Genomic DNA, 19,331 nt, shown 5'->3' on the forward strand with positions numbered 1-19,331 from the left:
CTGGGAACTTGTTGGGACCTCTGGGCCCTCTGTGATGAGAGTGAAATCCTTGAGCTCTCTGGGAGGAGTGGTGGGAAATAGCTACACCTTTGAAAGTTGTAGGATCTCTGCTGCCTCCCCCCCCCCCCCCCCCCCCCCCCCACCATACTAAAATACCTCCTGGAAGAGGAGGTCAAGCCAGGAATGGGCCTGGAGAGGGTCAAGCATGTTTGAACCCTGGCTGACGAGACTGCCAGCCTCTTAGTCCAAACAGTTTCGCTCTACGGCATGGCCAGCTTCTCCTGCACTTCAGGCTTCAAGTCTGAGACCCACAGCCATGCGAATCTGTGGACACCAAACCCCACTGCAGAAGTTCTGGGTGCTGTATCAAAAGTATGTCCTTCTAACCATATATCGCCCACCTTATTGCTCTTTAGCCACTAGCTGGCAGAGTTCTCCGCTTTCTCCTGGGAGTGTCTATAAACTCCATCTCACTGTACACAATATTCCTCAAGTGCAGGCTCATGTTGAGCTAGTAAGAAGCTATGTGGGCTGTAGGCACCACATTCTGATAATTCTTTTCCAAAAGATTCTAATATCCTCACTGCTCTCCCCAAGGACACTGAGGAGTGAGTCTTCATACTCTTGAATCTTTTGAGAGTGGATTCAATCACATTGACTAATGAGGAAGCTTTAGTTTCTCAAATCCTGGAGCCTTCTGGACTCTCTACCCTACACCAAAAATCCTTTCACACTGCTTCTCTCGACCTTTAAGTCCTCTCCATGACATTTGTGAGAAGGGACTATGATCAGGTCAGAAGCACTACAGACACCAATTATGAGTATCCATAGTGAATATGGTCCTGTTGCTGCTGAACATTTTTAAAGCCACCGGGAGAGTTTTTCTGGGACATGTCCAGAAAAATAGCTGCAGCAAAATCAAACAACTCAATTTTGAAAAAATAACCCAGGCTGCTTTTTAACACATTTATAAATGATCTAGAGATGCGAGTAGCTAGTGAGGTAATTAAATTTGCTACAACACAAAGTTATTCAAAGTTGTTAAATCACGAGAGGATTGTGAAAAATTACAAGAAGACCTTACGAGAGTGGGAGACTGGGCATCTAAATGCCAGATAAGTTTAATGTGAGCAAGTGCAAAGTGATGCATGTGGGAAAGAGGAACCCAAATTCTAGCTACATAATGCAAGGTTCCACATTAGGAGTCACTGATCATGAAAGGGATCTAGGCGTCATTATTGACGATACGTTGAAACCCTCTGCTCAGTGTGTGGCGGTGGCTAAGAAAGCAAATAGAATGTTAGGCATTATTAGGAAAGGAATGGAAAACAAAAATGAGGAAGTTATAATGCCTTTGTATTGCTCCATAGTGTGACCACACCTCGAATACTGTGTTCAATTTTCGTCACCGCATCTCAAAAACGATATAGTGGAATTAGAAAAGGTACAGAGAAAGGCGACGAAAATGATAAAGTTGATGGGACACTTCCCTACGAGAAAAGGCTAAAACGGATAGGGCTCTTCAGCTTGGAGAAAAGATGGCTGACGGGAGATATGATAGGAGTCTATAAAATAATGACTTGTGTGGAACAGGTAGACGTGAAATCACTTGTTTACTCTTTCCAAAAAATACTAGGACTAGGGGGCATGCAATGAAGCTACAAAGTAGCAAATTTAAAACGAATCACATAAAATATTTCTTCACTCAATGTGTAATTAAACTTTGGAATTCAATGCCAAAGAATGTATTAAACGCAGTTAGCTTTAAAAAGGCTTTGGATGGCTTCGTAAAGGAAAGTCCAGAGACCATTATTAAAATGGACTTGGGAAAAATCCACTGCTTATTTCTAGAATAAGCAGTATAACATGTATTGTACTGTTTTGGTATCTTGCCAGGTAGTTGTGACTTGGATTGGCCACTGTTGGAAACAGGATGCTGGGCTTGATGGATCTTCGGTCTGTCCCAGTATGGCAGTGCTTTTGTAAGTGCCCAAGGTTTAAATGCGATCTGAATTTTCTTTATTTTCCATGGGCCTAACCTATAAAGGCCAAAAGATACTAACTAGGGACGTTAAGAGGGAACAGAATTGATCCCTGCATGACACCAACAGGATTTGTATGGTAGAGACACCAAAAACAGAACAAACCCACATGAAACAATCACAATTAAAAATAGGCACAAGCTGACAAGAGCACAAAAGAACTTGACTGTACTGCTCTGTGGAAAGATGGCAACTGGCTACATTCTGCCCAATAGTGGCAGGCAGGAAGGCATGCACATGTGCAATGATCTCAAAAGTTTGTTGTAAATAAGCTGGAGAGTGCTTCCATGTGGGGCCCGTCGAATGATTATCACCCAGACGTAAGGCTATGATATCTTGCTTGTCCTTGGAGAATTCTGATTACTCTCGTCGAGACCACATCTCTGGAAATCCTGCTGAAGCGCCAATGCACAAAAATTCTTAATAACCTCTCTTCCAGAGGTCCAAGCATTTCTACAACTTTTACTTGCTAACTGGAGTGGTGTTCCAGTGTTCTTCTAACTCCCACCCCCCTCCCTGGAAGTTGGGAGGGCTACACCCAGGACCCTGCTGGAGTCTGCCCTGTTGGCATGTGGCATCACTGACTAGCCTAACAGTTATCTGTAGTAAGAGATACTTGTCAAAGGTTCTAATAAATCTCCTCCTTGTACTAAAATAATGCAGCACACTTAACACAAACAATAGTATATAATGAGAATTTGCTTATTTCCCATTCTTTAAACATGAACTGTATATTTAATGGTTATCTCCCTGAATATACGATAAAATAGACCTTACCTGTTTGTTCAAGTAACCTTTTGCATCAGCATCAGCTAAATCCCAGATCTATGCAAAAAATGAAAAGGAAACGGGATACTTTTAAACGAAAACCTTTTAGAGTAACTTACAAAAACTGTGCTGATACACGATGCCCTGGTCTGAAATATACACCTGCAATGTTCCAAGCAACAGCAACAAAGAATCCAAACCAACTATTATGCAATAGATGAAAGGTAATATCTCAGTTTAAACATTTCAAAAACTCAAATTTTAGTTCTCTCTAGTTCAGACTGTGAAGAGGTTCCTATTTCATTTAAGCTAGATGCAGTTGAAATTCCAATTCTTAGGGAGATTCAAAATTTAGGGGTGCAGTTAGACTCAGCTCTTTCTATGAAGCATCAAATTCTTAATATAGTTCAGAAAGTTTTTACAAATTGAAATTGGCAAGATGTGTTGAATCCTATGCTACTTCTGCTAACTTTCAGAGGATTCTGCAATCTATTGTCCATCCTATAATGGACTATTGTAATGGTCTTCTCATAGGAATGAAGAAGAATATCTTAGGTGAACTCCAGGTTGCGCAAAACTCGATTGGTACTTCTCGATATAGTCATCTCTCTTCCATTTTAAAATCTCTTCACTGGCTATCTATCCAATACAGAGTTAAATGTAAGATTTTATTGCTTGTTTTTAAGGTACTTAATCAGTAGGCTTCTCCCACACTGTTCCACACTAAGATTTCATCAACTGGTGCATCCACTGAGATCCTCTCAGAAGTTGCTGTTTGGTCCAACTGGAAGAATATAGGTCCTCCATTTTTTTTCATCATTGGTCCCAAACTTTGGAACACCTTGCCATTTGAGCTTCGTACAATACAAAATACAGTGCAGCTCAAGAAAGGATTAAAGACCTATTTCTTTCATCAAGTGTTTGGTATGGAGGAATAAATTGCAATGCATCTTATTTTATCTAAATTTTGGGTTTTGTTTTTGCGATATTATAAGTTTATTTGTAATGAATTGATAGCGTTATGTTTATTCTATTGTGTGTGTAAATTGTTCTCAACTTAGAATTTCTAGATAATATGGATTATAAATAAATTGTATTATTGATCCTACTAGTAAAAAAGGCCCGTTTCTGCCTGAAATGAAACGGGCGCTAGCAAGGGTTCCCCCTCCCCCCGTTGCTGTCTCCCTCTCTGTCCTCCGAGTCCCATGCCCTCCTTTCGCCCCCTCCGAGTTAGAGGTCGTCCTCCCTCTCCTCTCCCACTCCCCTGAAACTCACCACTTTGTCGAACGACGACCGCGATTGTGGCGGGGCCATTTGTGGAGGGGTGGTTGGAGGGTAGCTGGCACGTTTTTAGTCGGTGGTCACTGTGGGGTTCGTCGGTTGAAGCCATCTATCTCTGGCCATGTCTCCGCCCTCGACGTCATAACGTTTGACGTGAGGGCGGGGCTAGGAGACATGGGCAGAGAGAGATGGCTTCGGTTGGGCACGTCCTTGGCCGCTTTCGTTTGTTAGGCAGTCTGCAGCGATTCGTTGGAAGGGGAGGAGTAGTCCTCCCCGTTTGTTCATTTTCGTTGTTTTGTAATTGTTCCGCCCTCGACGTCATCACATCTGACGCGAGGGCGGGGCATGGAGACATGGTGAGTGTTGTGGCTTCACCACCATGAACTTACGAACCGGTGTCTCAGTGGCTGCAGTGACATCAGTGTCTTCAGAACGTTGAGGGTGAGTTTTATTATAGTAGATATTCTATAGCAATTATCTCCTTCTGCTGAATGAACAGAGGCCCATTCAGCAGAAGGAGATAATTGCTATAAAATATAGGATTAATAATACAATACAGTAGATTTCTGGGTTTTTTAACCAGCTTATCAGTGTGCTGATAAAATCAAAAGAAAAAAAATGACATCAAGGTAAAACAAAGGTCATTTCTGGAACAATTTACTTTCAGGTTCATATAACTATTTTCATGGTTTAAATTCTTCAAAATTACTCTTGTTCTACAGCTTCACAAAATATAAAGGAGCTACTTAAAGACTAAGAACTCATACATGGTGATATGAGCATAGCTAAGTCCCAAACTTTTATCCTATATGATCCCATTTTAGACACCAACAAGTTTATGTGATCCCAGATAATGGAAACAGAGTACAGATTTCTACTCCCTCTTCCCCACCACCGTAGAAGAGTCAGTGCAAGAACTTGCATTTCAGTGTGTTCCTCACAATAAACTAAGCTACTACTACTACTACTACTACTATTTAGCATTTCTATAGCGCTACAAGGCATACGCAGCGCTGCACAAACATAGAAGAAAGACAGTCCCTGCTCAAAGAGCTTACAATCTAATAGACAAAAAATAAATAAAGTAAGCAAATCAAATCAATTAATGTGAACGGGAAGGAAGAGAGGAGGGTAGGTGGAGGCGAGTGGTTACAAGTGGTTACGAGTCAAAAGCAATGTTAAAGAGGTGGGCTTTCAGTCTAGATTTAAAGGTGGCCAAGGATGGGGCAAGACGTAGGGGCTCAGGAAGTTTATTCCAGGCGTAGGGTGCAGCGAGACAGAAGGCGCGAAGTCTGGAGTTGGCAGTAGTGGAGAAGGGAACAGATAAGAAGGATTTATCCATGGAGCGGAGTGCACGGGAAGGGGTGTAGGGAAGGACGAGTGTGGAGAGATACTGGGGAGCAGCAGAGTGAATACATTTATAGGTTAGTAGAAGAAGTTTGAACAGGATGCGAAAACGGATAGGGAGCCAGTGAAGGGTCTTGAGGAGAGGGGTAGTATGAGTAAAGCGACCCTGGCGGAAGATGAGACGGGCAGCAGAGTTTTGAACCGACTGGAGAGGGGAGAGGTGACTAAGTGGAAGGCCAGCAAGAAGCAGATTGCAGTAGTCTAAACGAGAGGTGACAAGGGTGTGGATGAGGGTTTTGGTAGAGTGCTCGGAAAGAAAGGGGCGGATTTTACGGATGTTGTAAAGAAAGAAACGACAGGTCTTGGCGGTCTGCTGGATATGAGCAGAGAAGGAGAGAGAAGAGTCAAAGATGACCCCAAGGTTTCGAGCTGAGGAGACAGGGAGAATGAGAGAGCCATCAACAGAAATAGAAAATGGGGGGAGCGGGGAGGTGAGTTTGGGGGGGAAAATGAGAAGCTCGGTTTTGGTCATATTTAATTTCAGGTGGCGTTGAGACATCCAGGCAGCAATGTCAGACAAGCACGCTGAAACTTTGGTTTGGATGCAAGGTGAGATATCAGGGGTAGAAAGGTAGATTTGGGAGTCATCAGCATAGAGATGGTAGGAAAAGCCATGGGATGAGATTAATGAACCAAGGGAAGAAGTGTAGATAGAAAAGAGGAGGGGACCAAGAACAGAACCCTGAGGTACGCCGACAGGCAGAGGATAGAAGTAGAAGAGGATCCACCAGAGTGAACACTAAAGGTGCGGAGGGAGAGGTAGGAAGAGAACCAGGAAAGGACAGAGCCCTGGAATCCAAGTGAGGACAGGGTATCGAGAAGTATGCTGTGATCGACAGTGTCAAAAGCAGCGGAAAGATCAAGAAGAATGAGGATGGAATATTGACCTCTGGATTTAGCCAGTAATAGGTCATTGGAGACTTTAGTAAGCGCAGTTTCGGTTGAGTGGAGAGGGCGAAAACCAGATTGTAATGGGTCAAGAATAGCATGTGAGGAAAGAAAATCAAGGCAGCGGCGGTGAACAGCACGCTCAAGTAATTTGGAGAGAAAAGGAAGGAGGGAGATGGGTCGGTAATTAGAGGGACAAGTAGGGTCAAGTGAAGGCTTCTTAAGGAGAGGTGTGACCACAGCATGTTTAAAGGCAGCAGGGACAGTCGCAGTGGAAAGTGAGAGGTTGAGAATGTGACAGATAAAAGGAATAAGAGTAGGAGAGATGGCATTAAGAAGGTGGGTGGGAATGGGATCAGAGGAACAGGTGGTACATTTTGAGGAAGAAAGGAGAAGTGTAGTTTCCTCAATAGTAACTTCAGGAAAGGAGGAAAGGGAATGAGGGGAAGGAGAGAGAGGGGAACGGACTAGTGGAGGGAGAGGTGGTGAGGTAGAGAAAGCAAGGTTTATCTTTTGAACCTTGTTGTGAAAGAATTCAGCAAGGGTCTGAGGAGATAATGAAGGGGGAGTTGGGGGAGGGGGCACCTTGAGGAGAGAGTTCAATGTGGTGAAGAGAAGTCGAGGATTAGAGCCAAGAGAGTTGGTCAGTTGGATATAATAATCCTGTTTGGCACATAAAAGAGCAGATTGGAAGGAGGTCAGCATGAATTTAAAGTGTAAGAAATCAGCAAGGGCCCGAGATTTCCGCCAGAGGCGTTCGGCGCAGCGGGTACAGGAACGTAGGTAGCGGATATTAGAAGTCAGCCAAGGTTGGGGTTTTGTACGCCTTACAGGGCGGGTCATCAAAGGTGCAAGAGTGTCTAAGGCAGAGGATAGAGTATTGTTGTAAGAAGAAACAGCCTCGTTGACAGACGTGGATGGTGCCACAGTAGAGAGGAGGTTTGAAACATGGGAGGATAGAGATGAAGGGTCAATATCGTGAAGATTCCTAGATAAATTAGATAGGATAGGACGGGACTGGGAGGGAGGAGATTTAAGTGTGAAAGTTATAAGATGGTGATCAGAGGAGGGATGATCAGAGACAAGGAAACTAGAAGGTGAACAGTTGGAGGAGAAGATGAGATCAAGACAGTGACCATTTTGATGAGTGGGGGAGGTGGAGCATAGTTGGAGATTAAAGGAGGACGTTAAAGCGAGTAACTTGGAAATATAAGAGTTGGAAGGATCATTAGCAGGAATATTAAAGTCACCAAGGATGAGAGAGGGGGAGGAAGGATCATGGAAGAAGGCAAGCCAGGCGTCAAAGTCACTGAGAAAGGATGAAAGGGACTTATCAGGGGAACGATAAATGACCGCTATTCGAAGAGGCAGAGGAGAGAATAGGCGGATAGAGTGGACTTCAAAGGAGGAAAAACAGTGAGATTGAGGTGGAAGAAGGGGTTGAAATCTGGAGGAGGGAGAGAGAAGTAGTCCAACACCGCCCCCACGGCCAGCAGGGCGAGGAGTATGTGAAAATAGATAACCGCCATGGCACAGGGCTGCGACTGAAGCAGAGTCATCAGGGCAGAGCCAGGTTTCTGTTATGGCGAGCAGATGGAGGTGACGCGAGATAAAGAGGTCCTGGATATAGGGGAGTTTGTTACAGATAGAGCGGGCATTCCATAGGGCGCAAGAGAAGGGCAGAGAAGAGGAGGGGAGTAGAGGAATAGAGATGAGGTTAGCGAGGTCACGGTGAGATCTGTAGAGTTTGGATAATAGTTGGCGAGGAGGGCCAGGATTGGGATTGATGTCACCAGCTGAGAGTAATAGAAGGAGTAAAAGAGAGCGGAGGAGAGTAGGAGAGGTGTGGCCACGAAGGCATTGAAGGCGAGAGGTATTTAGGTGGAATGGGGAAGGCAAAATGGAGGGAAGAAAGAGACGGAGATTAAAAGCCAAATTTGCTCGGGAGTTCACTTCTGATAACATTCCAAACCCACCACACTATTCAAAAGACAAATTTAGTGGTTCAGTTATAAATATCCCACAAACAATAAAGTGTGTATAAAGTGTGCTCAGAAAACCATAACATGCCCAGTATTGTAACAGGAAGAACCCACTTTTCTATTACTGCACAAAAATACTAGACCAAAGAGTGCTCAGAAAAACATAACGTATCCGCAAATACTAGATTCAAAATGTTCTTAACATAGATAGAGCGAATGCTACATACCTGTAGAAGGTATTCTCCGAGGACAGCAGGCTGATTGTTCTCACTGATGGGTGACGTCCACGGCAGCCCCTCCAATCGGAAACTTCACTAGCAAAGTCCTTTGCTAGTCCTCGCTCGCCCATGCGCACCGCGCATGCGCGGCCGTCTTCCCGCCCGAACCGGCTCGTGTTCGTCAGTCCCATATGTAGCAAGACAAAGACAGGGAAGACACAACTCCAAAGGGGAGACGGGCGGGTTTGTGAGAACAATCAGCCTGCTGTCCTAGGAGAATACCTTCTACAGGTATGTAGCATTCGCTTTCTCCGAGGACAAGCAGGCTGCTTGTTCTCGCTGATGGGGTATCCCTAGCCCCCAGGCTCACTCAAAACAACAAACATGGTCAATTGGGCCTCGCAACGGCGAGGACATAACTGAGATTGACCTAACAATTTATCCAACTAACTGAGAGTGTAGCCTGGAACAGAATAAACATGGGCCTAGGGGGGTGGAGTTGGATTCTAAACCCCGAACACATTCTGAAGCACTGACTGCCCGAACCGACTGTCACGTCGGGTATCCTGCTGCAGGCAGTAATGAGATGTGAATGTGTGGACAGATGACCATGTCGCAGCTTTGCAGATCTCTTCAATAGTGGCTGACTTCAAGTGGGCCACTGACGCAGCCATGGCTCTGACATTGTGAGCCGTGACATGACCCTCAAGAGCCAGCCCAGCCTGGGCGTAAGTGAAGGAAATGCAATCTGCTAGCCAATTGGATATGGTGCGTTTCCCCACAGCCACTCCCCTCCTGTTGGGATCAAAAGAAACAAACAATTGGGCGGACTGTCTGTTGGGCTGTGTCCGCTCCAGATAGAAGGCCAATGCTCTCTTGCAGTCCAATGTGTGCAGCTGACGTTCAGCAGGGCAGGAATGAGGACGGGGAAAAAATGTTGGCAAGACAATTGACTGGTTCAGATGGAACTCCGACACTACCTTCGGCAAGAACTTAGGGTGAGTGCGTAGGACTACTCTGTTATGATGAAATTTGGTGTAAGGAACATGGGCTACCAGGGCCTGAAGCTCACTGACTCTATGAGCTGAAGTAACTGCCACCAAGAAAATGACCTTCCAGGTCAAGTACTTCAGATGGCAGGAGTTCAGTGGCTCAAAAGGAGGTTTCATCAGCTGGGTGAGAACGACATTGAGATCCCATGACACTGTAGGAGGTTTGACGAGGGGCTTCGACAAAAGCAAACCTCTCATGAAGCGAACAACTAAAGGCTGTCCTGAGATCGGCTTACCGTCCACACGGTAATGGTATGCACTGATTGCACTAAGGTGAACCCTTACAGAGTTGGTCTTGAGACCAGACTCAGACAAGTGAAGAAGGTAGTCAAGCAGGGTCTGTGTAGGACAAGAGCGAGGATATAGGGCCTTGCTGTCACACCAGACAGCAAACCTCCTCCATAAAAAGAAGTAACTCCTCTTAGTGGACTCTTTCCTGGAAGCAAGCAAGATACGGGAGACACCCTCTGACAGACCCAAAGAGGCAAAGTCTACGCTCTCAACATCCAGGCCGTGAGAGCCAGAGGCCCGAGGTTGGGATGCAGAAGCGCCCCTTCATCCTGCATGATGAGGGTCGGAAAACACTCCAATCTCCACGGTTCTTCGGAGGACAACTCCAGAAGAAGAGGGAACCAGTTCTGACGCGGCCAAAAGGGAGCAATCAGAATCATGGTGCCTCGGTCTTGCTTGAGTTTCAACAAAGTCTTCCCCACCAGAGGTATGGGAGGATAAGCATACAGCAGACCTTCCCCCCAGTACAGGAGGAAGGCATCCGATGCCAGTCTGCCGTGGGCCTGAAGTCTGGAACAGAACTGAGGGACTTTGTGGTTGGCTCGAGATGCAAAGAGATCTACCAAGGGGGTGCCCCACACCTGGAAGATCTGGCGCACTACTCTGGAGTTGAGCGACCACTCGTGAGGTTGCATAATCCTGCTCAACCTGTCGGCCAGACTGTTGTTTACGCCTGCCAGATAAGTGGCTTGGAGCACCATGCCGTGACGGCGAGCCCACAGCCACATGCTGACGGCTTCCTGACACAGGGGGCAAGATCCGGTGCCCCCCTGCTTGTTGATGTAATACATGGCAACCTGGTTGTCTGTCTGAATTTGGATAATTTGGTGGGACAGCCGATCTCTGAAAGCCTTCAGAGCGTTCCAGACCGTTCGTAACTCCAGGAGATTGATCTGCAGATCGCGTTCCTGGAGGGACCAACTTCCCTGGGTGTGAAGCCCATCGACATGAGCTCCCCACCCCAGGAGAGACGCATCCGTAGTCAGCACTTTTTGTGGCTGAGGAATTTGGAAAGGACGTCCCAGAGTCAAATTGGACCAAATCGTCCACCAATACAGGGATTTGAGAAAACTCGTGGACAGGTGGATCACGTCTTCTAGATCCCCAGCAGCCTGAAACCACTGGGAAGCTAGGGTCCATTGAGCAGATCGCATGTGAAGGCGGGCTGTGGGAGTCACATGAACTGTGGAGGCCATGTGCCCAACAATCTCAACATCTGCCGAGCTGTGATCTGCTGGGACGCTCGCACCCGAGAGACGAGGGACAACAAGTTGTTGGCTCTCGTCTCTGGGAGATAGGCACGAGCCGTCCGAGAATCCAGCAGAGCTCCTATGAATTCGAGTCTCTGTACTGGGAGAAGATGGGACTTTGGATAATTTATCACAAACCCCAGTAGCTCCAGGAGGCGAATAGTCATCTGCATGGACTGTAGAGCTCCTGCCTCGGATGTGTTCTTCACCAGCCAATCGTCAAGATAGGGGAACACGTGTACTCCCAGCCTGCGAAGCGCCGCTGCTACTACAGCCAGGCACTTCATGAACACTCTGGGCGCAGAGGCGAGCCCAAAGGGTAGCACACAGTACTGGAAGTGACGTGTGCCCAACCGAAATCGCTAAGGCGCACGCTGCTGACGAGAGCGAGCGCGCTGGGGCTTAGCCTGGGCCGCAGGCTGTCGAGAAGGAGGATTGTACCTACGCTTACCAGAAGAGTAGGGAACAGTCTTCCTTCCCCCATAAAAATGTCTACCTGAGGAGGTAGATGCTGAAGGCTGCTGGCGGGAGAACTTGTCGAAAGCGGTATCCCGCTGGTGTAGCTGCTCTACCACCTGCTCGACTTTCTCTCCAAAAATGTTGTCCGCTCAGCAAGGGGAGTCCGCAATCCGCTGCTGGATCCTATTCTCCAGGTCGGAGGCCCGCAGCCATGAGAGTCTGCGCATCACCACACCTTGAGCAGCGGCCCTGGACGCAACATCAAAGGTATCATATACCCCTCTAAGGTTCTAGAGTCTTTGCCCGGGGGCGCCGAAGCATGATCCCTAGAACTCTTAGCCTTCTTTAGGGCCAGATCCACCACACCAGAGTCATGAGGCAACTGAGTGCGCATCAGCTCTGGATCCCCATGGATCCGGTACTGGGACTCGATCTTCTGGGGAATGTGGGGATTACTTAGAGGCTTGGTCCAGTTCGCCAGCAATGTCTTTTTTAGGACATGATGCACGGGTATTGTGGACGCTTCCTTAGGTGGAGAAGGATAGTCCAAGAGCTCAAACATTTCAGCCCTGGGCTCATCCTCCACGACCACCGGGAAGGGGATGGCCATAGACATCTCCCGGACAAAGGCCGCAAAGGACAGACTCTCGGGAGGAGAAAGCTGCCTCTCAGGGGAGGGAGTGGGATCAAAAGGAAGGCCATCAGACTCCTCGTCAGAGAAATATCTGATGTCCTCCTCCTCTTCCCACGAGGCCTCACCATCGGTATCAGACACAAGTTCATGAACCTGTGTCTGAAGCCGTACCCGACTCGACTCCGTGGAAACACGGCCACGGTGAGATCGTCGAGAGGTAGACTCCCTCGCCCGCACCGGCGAAGCTCCCTCCGCCGACGTCGTCGGGGAGCCTTCCTGGGAGGCGGCCGCAGTCGATACCGCAAGCGGTACCGATGTCGGAGACCTCACCCCGGGCAAGGGGCCAGCCGGCGCCTCACTCGACGGTACCGGTGGCGCAAGCACCCTCGGTACCGGAGGGGAAGGGCGCAACAGCTCTCCCAGGATCTCTGGGAGAACGGCCCGGAGACTCTCGTGCAGAGTGGCTGTGGAGAAAGACATGGAAGCCGATGCAGGCGTCGAGGTCAGAGTCTGTTCCGGGCGTGGAGGCTGTTCCGGGCTGTCCAAGGTGGAGCGCATCGACACCTCCTGAACAGAGGGTGAGCGGTCCTCTCGGTGCCGATGCCTACTGGGTGCTGACTCCCTCGGCGACCCAGAGCTCTCGGTACCGACGCGGGAAGAGGACCGGTGTCGATGTTTCTTTGATTTTTTCAGACGAAGCATGTCACCGGAGCTTCCCGGTACCGACGAGGAGGACGTAGAATCCAGCAGTCTCTTCCTCGGAGCCAAGGCCGAAGAAGGTCGGTCTCAGGGGGGCTGTACCGCAGGAGCCCTCAGGGTAGGGGGAGACCCACCCGAAGGCTCACCGCCACCAGCAGGGGAATGGACAGCCCTCACCTGCACTCCAGTCGAAGCACCACCGTCCGACGACATCAGCAACAGCGGAGGTCCCAATACCACCGACGCAGCCTTCCGATGTCTCGGTACCGACGATGCAGAGGGTCGATACCTCGATGCAGTTGATACAGTCGATGCCGAGGTCGAAGGTCTTGATGCTGCCGACGTCGATGCACTCGATGACTCCGGTGCTGTTGTCGACGAAGAGCCCGAGAACAACACGTTCCACTGGGCCAATCTCGCAACCTGAGTCCTCTTTTGTAAAAGAGCACAAAGACAACAGGCCTGCGGGCGGTGCCCAGCCCCCAGACACTGAAGACACGAAGCGTGCCTATCAGTGAGCGAGATTACCCGGGCGCACTGGGTGTTCTTCTTGAAGCCGCTGGGAGACTTCGAAGACATGGGCGGAAAAATCACACCGGCGAAATAAAAATTCGTAATGGCGATGAAGGGCACCAAAATAAGGGAGAGAGAAAAAACCCGTACCGAGGCCCCAAAAAAGGCCTACCCCGAAAGCTAAAGGAAACTTACGTCGGTGAAACAAACCGGACACATGGGAAGGGACAAGACCGAGATCTTGTTTTTTTTTTTTTTTTTTGGAAAATCGCGAAGACGCGCGAGGGTCAACTTTGAGGGGCGCAAAACACAACCGTCCCGAGCGCAGACAAAAGAAGACTGACGAACACGAGCCGGTTCGGGCGGAAAGACGGCCGCGCATTCGCGGTGCGCATGGGCGCGCGAGGACTAGCAAAGGACTTTGCTAGTGAAGTTTCCGATTGGAGGGGCTGCCGTGGACGTCACCCATCAGTGAGAACAATCAGCCTGCTTGTCCTCGGAGAATGATAATATTACTTACCTTTACGTTTAGATTCATTCAATGCTTCTGTGCAAAATAACTTCCATTGCTGATAGGGAGCCTTCCACATAAACACAAAGTCCCTATAGTCAATACATCTGAAGACTGTGTGTTTCTGAAGGAGGCTCCTAATCAGTAACAGAAGTTTTCTTGCACAGAACCACTGAATGAATGTAAACTTAAAGGTAAGTAATATCATCATTATCTATGTCGAGAACATTTTGGATCTGCTATTTGTGGGCACATTATGTTTTGCTGAGCACTCTTTATAAACATTTTTTGCTTGTTATATAAATTGAGCTGTTTATGGGATATTATACCTGAACCAATACATTTCTTTTTCATAATACATTTTCTAAATGTTAAACATCCATAGATAGCTATGATATTGTATTGTAAAATTGGATTCTTACAACAAATTACTTTCTTATGCATCCTATACTGTTTATTGTAAGCCACACTGAACTCAAACTTGTTTGGGATAATGTGGGATATAAATGTCACAAATAAATAAAATTTGTCTTTTCAGTGTGTGCTCACAGATCCTAGTATTCTATACGGGATTCCAGTGTAACAGGAAGCCCAAATAGAAAGAAAGGGCAGCCCTTTTTCTGTGATTCCATCAGCGGCACCAACCCACAATTCAGAAACCACTACTGTTATAGCTCACTCATGATGCTGACACATTTTTCAAAAATGTTTATCAGAGCTGAGCTCCAGGCAGCTCCAGCTAATTTAAAGCCCCGAGTATTTCACTAATCCTGTTCACTTCATATCATTTCACATGAATAAAAATCACACACAGTTATGTGGGACTGCAGATTTCCAGAGGAGCACAAATATACCTTTCCAAGTATTAAGTCTGTGAGTCCTGATGTTTTCAAGAAGACAGCAGCATCTGAGGCCAACACTTTTCCCGTGTTACCTGAATCAACCTACAGGAGATTTACAGTATTTTAATGCCATGAATTAAGAACAAATTACTTATAGAGTCAACATATAAGATGTGCAGCAGCCTGCTTAATTCTCAGTGGCTGACTGGAAAACAACACTCAAGATGGGCCATTGTTTCTCATTGGAGTCCTTCAGACATTTGTTAAGGTAGGTCTATCCACACCCTTACTCAGTGATCAAACTGGTTCAAAACTGGGCTCTAATGCAGTAATTATATATCACTAGTAAAAAAGACCCATTTCGGAAACAGATGAAACGGGCGCTAGCAAGGTAATCCCCTCCCCCTCCCTCTTGAGTTCCAGAGCCCCCCCCCTCGGCGCATCACCCAAGCCCCTCCCCCCGGCGCATCACCCAAGCCCCTAACCCCCCCGCCACCCGTAGCCGCCAATACTAACACTGTCCAGCCGCTGCTGCTTCTCCTGCTGAGCAGCAGCGGCCTGGACAAAAAGAAAAAAGCAAAAAAACATTTCAAACTGAAACAGTGCTCCGTAGACAGCCAGCTGGCATTGGCTGTCGTCTCTGCAGCTGCTCCTCCTCTCCCCCATGACGTCGATGCGCTCCTCCGGGGTCTTCCTCCAGGGGCAGTGACGTGCAGGGGAGAGGAGGAGCGGCTGCAGAGACAACAGCCAATGCCAGCTGGCTGTCTATGGAGCACTGTTTCAGGTTTGAAATGTTTTTTTACTTTTTTCTTTTTGTCCAGGCTGCTGCTGCTCAACAGGAGAAGCAGCAGCGGCTGGACAGTGCTAGTATTGGCGGCTGCGGGTGGCAAGGGAGGTGGTGTGGTCGAGGGGGGGGGGGTATGGGCTTGGGTGATGCGCCAGGGGGAGGGGCTTGGGTGATGCGCCGAGGGGGGGCACTGAGAGCTGTTTCGTAGACAGGGGTGTTGATGTTCGTCGGGTGGGGGGGGTGGTTTGGTGATGTGGCAAGGGGGGGGGTATCTGTGTTGCCCCGCTCCCTGCCACTTGCTCCGAAGTGGCAGGGAGCGGCACACTGACAGCTGATTCCCAGGCAGGGGGAGGAGTAGGGAAACACGCTCCGTCAGTGCATTCTAGCCTGCCTAGCAGACCACCTCCAAGGGAGCCACGCTCCCAGGCAGGTTAGAACGTTGGAGGTGTGTATTATTATATAAGAGGATTTCCCATGTGTTAAGGCATATCTTACATGCGGAAAGGGGTGCCTATAAAATTATGAGGACAAACATGGATTTATAAGTACACACACTAACAAGACAGCACATATATACACATCCTGTGTGTAGGCACTCCTGGGGTAGAAACTGGGCATGGAGTAACAATATACACCCATATTTTCTAAAATATGCACATACATATTAACACCTTCAGAGCAGATGAAAATTTGGGCATAAGGACTTGTGTGCTAACCAGGCTGGTTCTGGATGGCTGCTATGAAAAGTAGTTTAGTAAACTCTAACAAATATGAATAATTCTGTAGAACTTTCTTGATTTTAAATGTATGTGTTTGAATTTATGTAGCCCGTTTAGATTTAGTATTGCTATTACTGGGATATAAATACCTTGAATATAATAAAAATATAAACATGCCTATTTTATAAAGGCACATAAGCGTCTACATTGTCTTTTATAAAACTGGCACCATTTTGGTCTTCTTTTCACACAGGCATCCTGTGATAAAATTAACCCTAAAAGCATGATTCATTTGTCCAACTTTACAACCTTTATATCCAGATTTATAACCATTTAAAACAAGCTTTATAAAATCATTCTCAAAATAAAAACTGGTTATCAAGCACAGAAAAAAAATGAGAGATTAGCTAGCACACTTCTGGAAGTCACAAGGTATATATTTGCTACCATTTCTATATATTATATAATAATACATTCACATATATATTTATTGTGTATATGTTTATAGAAATTGATAATAAATTATCCATCAACATGAGTATCTGCTCAGATAAAGCAATAACCCAGATATTTGATTTTCGGGTCTGTTCATAACCCTAAGGAAGGCTTGTCCAGTTCAGTCCTCAAGGGCTGCAATAAGGTCAGGTTTCCAGGATATTTCCATTGTATGCAGATTTCTCTCATGCATACCCATTAGGAATAGTCCAAGAAAACAGCAAGGCAAACGATCTGCAAACTCCACGATGGAAGGACAAAAAAAGCAGATCAGTAGAAAAAATTATTAATGACAACCAAATAGTCAAATCAGCCCAACACTGGCCGTGTTTCGCCCAACTGGGCTGTGTCAGGGGCTATAAAGCAAAATGACATACTTACTCAATATTCAGACTTCCACACATGTGAGTTCAATCTTTTTTGAATTTGTTCTTTTTTCTTTCTTTTTTTCTTATTCAATATATTTATGGTTATTTATATACATATTTTTCAGTTTTCATCACGACTTGAACATTGTGTAGGTGGGTGTCTTGTTTGTTTTTTAATTCAATTAAACTATATATTACCAATATAATTCACATTTTATTTTCTTTATACTCTTTTAGATTTTTGATTAACAATTGACGTAAATACTTTTTTTTAAAGTATTATCATTTCTAAAGCTTTGATTTATCAATGTGTAGTCTCTATGTAGAATAATGTTTTTTATTTATTTTTAATTATGGTATTTCTGTTGATATTGAGTATGTATATCATCTATTTATATTTCTATAGACATGGGTATATATTGTTTTTTGGTTAAATAATATGTCTTAAAATAGTTTTTAAATAATTTGAGTTCATATACATTTTTAATTGTGGTGGTACCTTTTTTTTCTGGTTTAATTTCTTTTATTGACTTTGATACAGATACAATCAAGAGCTCACAACATAACAACAAGTAACATTTTACAAAGTATGGCAATACCGGAGCTCACATGTAAGATGTAGCTATCCATATCTAGGCTGAAAATTAAGGTTTTTAAATGTTATGTCATTTGTTTTACAGCCCCTGACGCAGCCCAGTTGGGCGAAACACGGCCAGTGTCGGGCTGATTTGAATATTTGGTTGTCATTAATAAAATAATTTTTTCTACTGAACTGCTTTTTTGTCCTTCCATACCCATTAGGGATATCCTGAAAACCTGGCTTGTTTGCAGCCCTTGAGAACTAAACTTGGACAAGCCTGCCCAAAGCTTTATTACATACCCCTTGATTTTCCTCCATTGGAAATGTTTTTGTTTTAGACCAAGCATAGTTTCCAGCAAGGTACAACAGACTTGCAGATAGTCCAGAAAAGCAACAATCACACAAAAACATTGTTTTTGCATTCAGACCTTGAAAATTACCTCCCATAAACAAAATGAATGGCCAGCTACGACATTTTTTCAAAATAGCTAAAAAAGTCACTGGTTTTATCTGTACCATCAAAAAAATCCTTAAGAAAAAAATTAAGCTGATAAAGTACATTAGTGTTTCAAAACCAGCAGAAACAGAGGAGTTAAAACTTACCTGTCGATAGTACTTCTCATAAACAGGGTTTCCACTTGACAGCTGTAAACAATGAAAACATAGCTTAAATAATAAACACAAGTCTCAGGTGTTAAAAAAATGTCACAACAGGCAAAGTCAATAAAAAGATACAGCCAAAGTCAGGGGGAAAATGTTCTGATTTGGGACAGAGACTATGTGGCTCATTTTCAACAGCTGGACTTACAAAGTTCTATAGCTTTCTATGTAACTTTGCAAGTCTAAGTGCTTTGAAAATATGCCTCTGTGCGTAACCTGCAAGCTTTGCATCAATTCCTAAAGAGTACTTTGATTAAAAATTGTCTTGGGTACAGAGCACACGGATGCTTGAACCTGCTTTCTGTGTGAATAGAGCAACATGTGGAATTTAAGTCACATCAAGGGATGGCAATTTTCAGACAGCCAAATTACACAACTAAAACTTTTGTCAATTGCCCTTCAATGCTAACTTCATTCAGCACTGTATACTTGTACTGATCTGGTTTTACAGCCTGCCTCACTAACACAGCACTAACACAGACTACTCAACAATTACTGTGGATTCGTATTAGGTAAATGAGACTTTTATTAGAGGTTCACTTCAAACAGAAGTCATTATTGTCTAAGATACATGATTTATATATATATATATACACACACAGTGATTTAGCTACATATCTAAAAAGAAACAATACCTACCTATAGTTAAAAAGAAACAATACCTACCTATAGTTAAAAAGAAACAATCATTACATCACTCGTCACTACATCCAAGCAAAGCTAGGAGTTTCTAGACCAGGAAAAACAATAATAAACTACACATACATCACCGATCATTAATCTCTACATCCAGGCTCTTATCACAGCGAAAGCCAGGAGTTTCTTGACCAGGAAATATAGTTCTCTGCGCAGTATGTACGTTACTCACAGACAAGCTCCCCATTT

At 45.6% G+C, this 19,331-nt stretch overlaps 1 protein-coding gene across 3 annotated transcripts in view; it reads right to left on the reverse strand.

Moving 5' to 3' along the window:
* The window catches only part of EPS15 (epidermal growth factor receptor pathway substrate 15), a 251,598-nt gene that overhangs the window by 190,131 nt on the left and 42,136 nt on the right, over positions 1-19,331 (reverse strand). For all 3 annotated transcript variants that reach the window (XM_030207237.1, XM_030207236.1, XM_030207238.1), the window contains exons 2-4: positions 18,390-18,431; positions 14,850-14,939; positions 2,820-2,867 (exon numbers count right to left, since the gene is read on the reverse strand). In XM_030207237.1, coding sequence (XP_030063097.1) covers positions 2,820-2,867; positions 14,850-14,939; positions 18,390-18,431 — 180 coding nt within the window. The remainder of the gene's footprint in view (positions 1-2,819; positions 2,868-14,849; positions 14,940-18,389; positions 18,432-19,331) is intronic.

The sequence above is a fragment of the Microcaecilia unicolor genome, chromosome 6 (genome assembly GCF_901765095.1).
Source record: "Microcaecilia unicolor chromosome 6, aMicUni1.1, whole genome shotgun sequence".
Taxonomy (NCBI): domain Eukaryota; kingdom Metazoa; phylum Chordata; class Amphibia; order Gymnophiona; family Siphonopidae; genus Microcaecilia; species Microcaecilia unicolor.